General features: G+C 48.3%; 1 protein-coding gene across 1 annotated transcript; it reads left to right on the top strand.

Moving 5' to 3' along the window:
• The first annotated feature begins 2203 nt into the window (after window positions 1–2203).
• On the top strand, window positions 2204–2933 carry LOC142584285 (uncharacterized). Its single transcript, XM_075694424.1, has one exon. The coding sequence runs from the start codon at window positions 2287–2289 to the stop codon at window positions 2719–2721; it is 435 nt and encodes a 144-aa protein (XP_075550539.1). The 5' UTR covers window positions 2204–2286; the 3' UTR covers window positions 2722–2933.
• The last annotated feature ends 273 nt before the right edge of the window (window positions 2934–3206 follow it).

Below are 3206 nucleotides of genomic sequence, written 5' to 3'. Positions count from 1 at the left end.
TATTGTCTAAGTCAAGTCCAGCAGATTTTTTCTTTAATAGTGGAATAATTTTAGCTACTCTCCACTCTCTTGGAACCCATGCATTCTTGAGAGAGAAATTTATTACGTTTAAGAGGTCCTGAGGCGCATTATCAAATAAGACTTTTAGCATTCCTGTTGTAATTCCATCTGGACCGGGGGATGACGCTGGCAGCGAACTAATAATGCGTTCAATCTCTGTCGCTGTTATTATCTCAAAGCCGTCTGCCAAGGGAGGTTTCTTTAGGTTTAAGGGCAATTTATGTTTGAAACGTTGCGCAAATCCTTGAGCAATTTTTTCAAGTGATTCCGATACTTCTTTTGTTGTTAAAACGACAGAATCGACATTCACGGGCGCCGGTATAACTTTACGAGATCTAAGAAATTTAAACAGGGCCTTTTTATTGCAAGACTTAGAAAGGTATGCGTAGTGCTTGGAATCATAATACTCCTTAGCTTTTGAGACTGTTCGTTTAAATGTAGTAGCTATATATGTATAATCAGCCCAATTAACAGGACTTTGGTTGAATAATAGTTTCTTCCACGCTGCTTTTCTACGTTTAAGATCTCGCTCGCAGTCAGAATTCCACCAGGGACAATATGATCCACCCTTAGAGGATTGCCCAACAAACTGAGCTTTTTTTTTATGACTGTTTTAGAATGGAACATAGGCTCATTGCTTTAATATTCCTCTCCATGCCCTCCTGAGGGTGTAAAGCTGATTTTAATGCATTTTTAAATTTTTCGTAATTAACAAAAGTGCGCACATTACTATCTAAACTAGTTAACGGGGTAAGCAGTTCAAAAATTATAGGGAGGTGATCACTGTTAGTTCCGGAGTCTACAGCCTTCCAGGAGGTGACAGACATGCTCGAGGTAGCAAACGTAAGATCTAGGGCAGATCGCGACTGACCCCGTACGAAAGTATGTGCTCTCTAATTTAAACAAGAGAATTGATTCGTTAAGACCCAATCCCACAAGCGTTTGCCACAAGTGTCCGTTCGGAAACCCCACGATACATGATGAGAATTGAAATCTCCCACCAGTAGGATGTTTTTCTGACTACGTGCAATACAGGTATCCAGATAGCGGGTATCTTGCACTCCAGCGGGGAAGTACGTGTTAAATATAGAAAAAGGTGTGCAACCAGGGAGTATTATATCCAGTGATAAGATTTCACAGTCTGGGGACATTATCTAGTATGTTATAGTAGCTCTATGACAGATTTTTGATGAGACAAACAAAACTAAACCACCACCTCGGGATAGGCGATCCAATCGAAAACATCGGAAATTATTTAGATGAAAAGCCTGACCTGCAACAAGTCATGTTTCCTGTAAAATAATAATATCTGGAGAATATTTAGAAATAAGATATAACAAATCTGTTGCAGCGGAAAGTATGGAACGACAGTTCCGCTGAATTACTGTTAAAGTTCCTATGGTGAATAAATCCGAGCAGTAGAAACTGCTTGGTCTAAAACGCTCTCTTTTAAGAAGTCCTTCTTAGTAGGAATCTCTCTATCGTACTTCTTTGCCTTGGACTTGGTGGGAGAGCTAGGTTTTTTCTCTGTCGGTGACCTTGTTCGTTTAAGAGATCGGGGGTCCATATCTACATCTTGATTTTCCATCCCGCCTGTGTCAGAAAGACAGATCTGGTCGATTTTATTAGAAGTTGATGGCTTAGATGGCTCGTTATTTGTGGATGTCTGCGCGGTCGATATTCCAATTGGTGGACTCCGCAGTAGATCTGACACCGGATCCTCACTATTGGCTTTATTAGTTAGTTGAAGCCAAGGAGTTAGTTGGGAGGACAGCGCCTGAACAAGGGAGTCGGTGAGATTTGTCGTGATGCGCTCCATTGCTTTCTCCAATGCCTTTTCTACGGAAGCTGCCACAGCCTCAGAGATTGAGTTTTCCATAGACAATGTTTGACGGGCCGTTATACCAGCATACCCTTGAGATCTGCTCTGAATTTCTCCAATGGCCTCACGACGAGAGCATCGACATCTGTCAATTGATGAGGAATGAAACTGCTTCCTGTGAACGTGACGAAGACTTCTTTTTCGCTTCATTTCAGCCACGATGAGGCACTTGGAGTGATTTGCGAACGGAAGACAAGAACGAAGATCTGGCGATCGCGCGATGCTGCGCAGCCAATGAGCAACCCGACACGTTGACCGCAGCGGCACGCGACGTTCGAAGCACGTTCCTCGCGCAGGTGCACCGGTCCTAGGCCAGCCCAGACGGTCGACATCCAGCCGGCACGATGGACGTATCTACGGACACCGCTACGCTGGGGTCCAATGCCGAAGCCGCCCGGGACGCCAACAAAGCCGCCAGCCAGCCCGAGCTGGGAGACGAAGGCGTCGTCGCGGTCGGCCCGAGGCCATCGTCGCGGGAGGCGGCCAAGCCGTCCGGTGAGGCCACCCGCTCCCCGTCTGGAGACGACGTGGGCTCCCCGACGATGCCCGTCGTCGAGGAGGCTCCCCGCGCCGAAGGCGAGGGCGCGACTCCCGCCGCTGCCGACTCGAAACCCGTCGACGCCAAGCCGCCCGCGGATGCTGAAGTCGCCTCGCAGACTGACGATGAGCCGAGCAAGGACGCGAAGAGTGACATTGCCGACAAGCCCGCGTTCAACGCGGAGCCCAACGCGCCTCCACCGACGCGCACCTTCACCTTCAAGGTGGGAAGCCTGGCGTAGGGGTCCAGGTGGCCTTCTGCTGCGTCAGAAAGGCCCCACGACAGGCTAGCCGCCACCACCCCTCCTCGAGAAAAAATGGCCGCCGCCTGCTCCCCACAGCGTGTCTCTCTGCTCTGCTCCTAGCTCCACACAGTTGCTCTCTGAAGTGGCAGCCATCGCCCAGCGCGGAAGTCGATCTGAATAAAAAAAAATTGTGCTGTCGTTCCCGGCTATCACGTTTCCCGAGTGCTTTCTTTGTAAAGGTAGTGCCTGTCTCTACAGGTTTCATTCGGTGACCGGAGCAAAGATGGCGCACAGGTAAGTTTGCCCTTGAACAAGGGTTAGCATGTTAGTCGCGAGCACTTCGGGCTCAGGCGTGATGTTATATAGAGCATGTTGAAGCCAACATATCTAGTTTTGATTTCAGTTTTAATTTTTTGAAGTGGATGCCGGCTGCTGTCTTTCACTAATGGCCGTTACTGGGCACAGCGAACGCTAGACCCGGA

Source organism: Dermacentor variabilis, chromosome 6, assembly GCF_050947875.1.
Source record: "Dermacentor variabilis isolate Ectoservices chromosome 6, ASM5094787v1, whole genome shotgun sequence".
NCBI classification, from domain to species: Eukaryota; Metazoa; Arthropoda; class Arachnida; order Ixodida; family Ixodidae; genus Dermacentor; species Dermacentor variabilis.
Note: the sequence above shows the minus strand (reverse complement) of the source record. Positions and strands in the feature narration are given on the sequence as shown.

What these genes read in the sequence shown, in the direction of transcription:
- LOC142584285 (XM_075694424.1), top strand. Translation starts at nt 2,287, where the DNA reads ATGGACGTATCTACGGACACCGCTACGCTGGGGTCCAATGCCGAAGCC.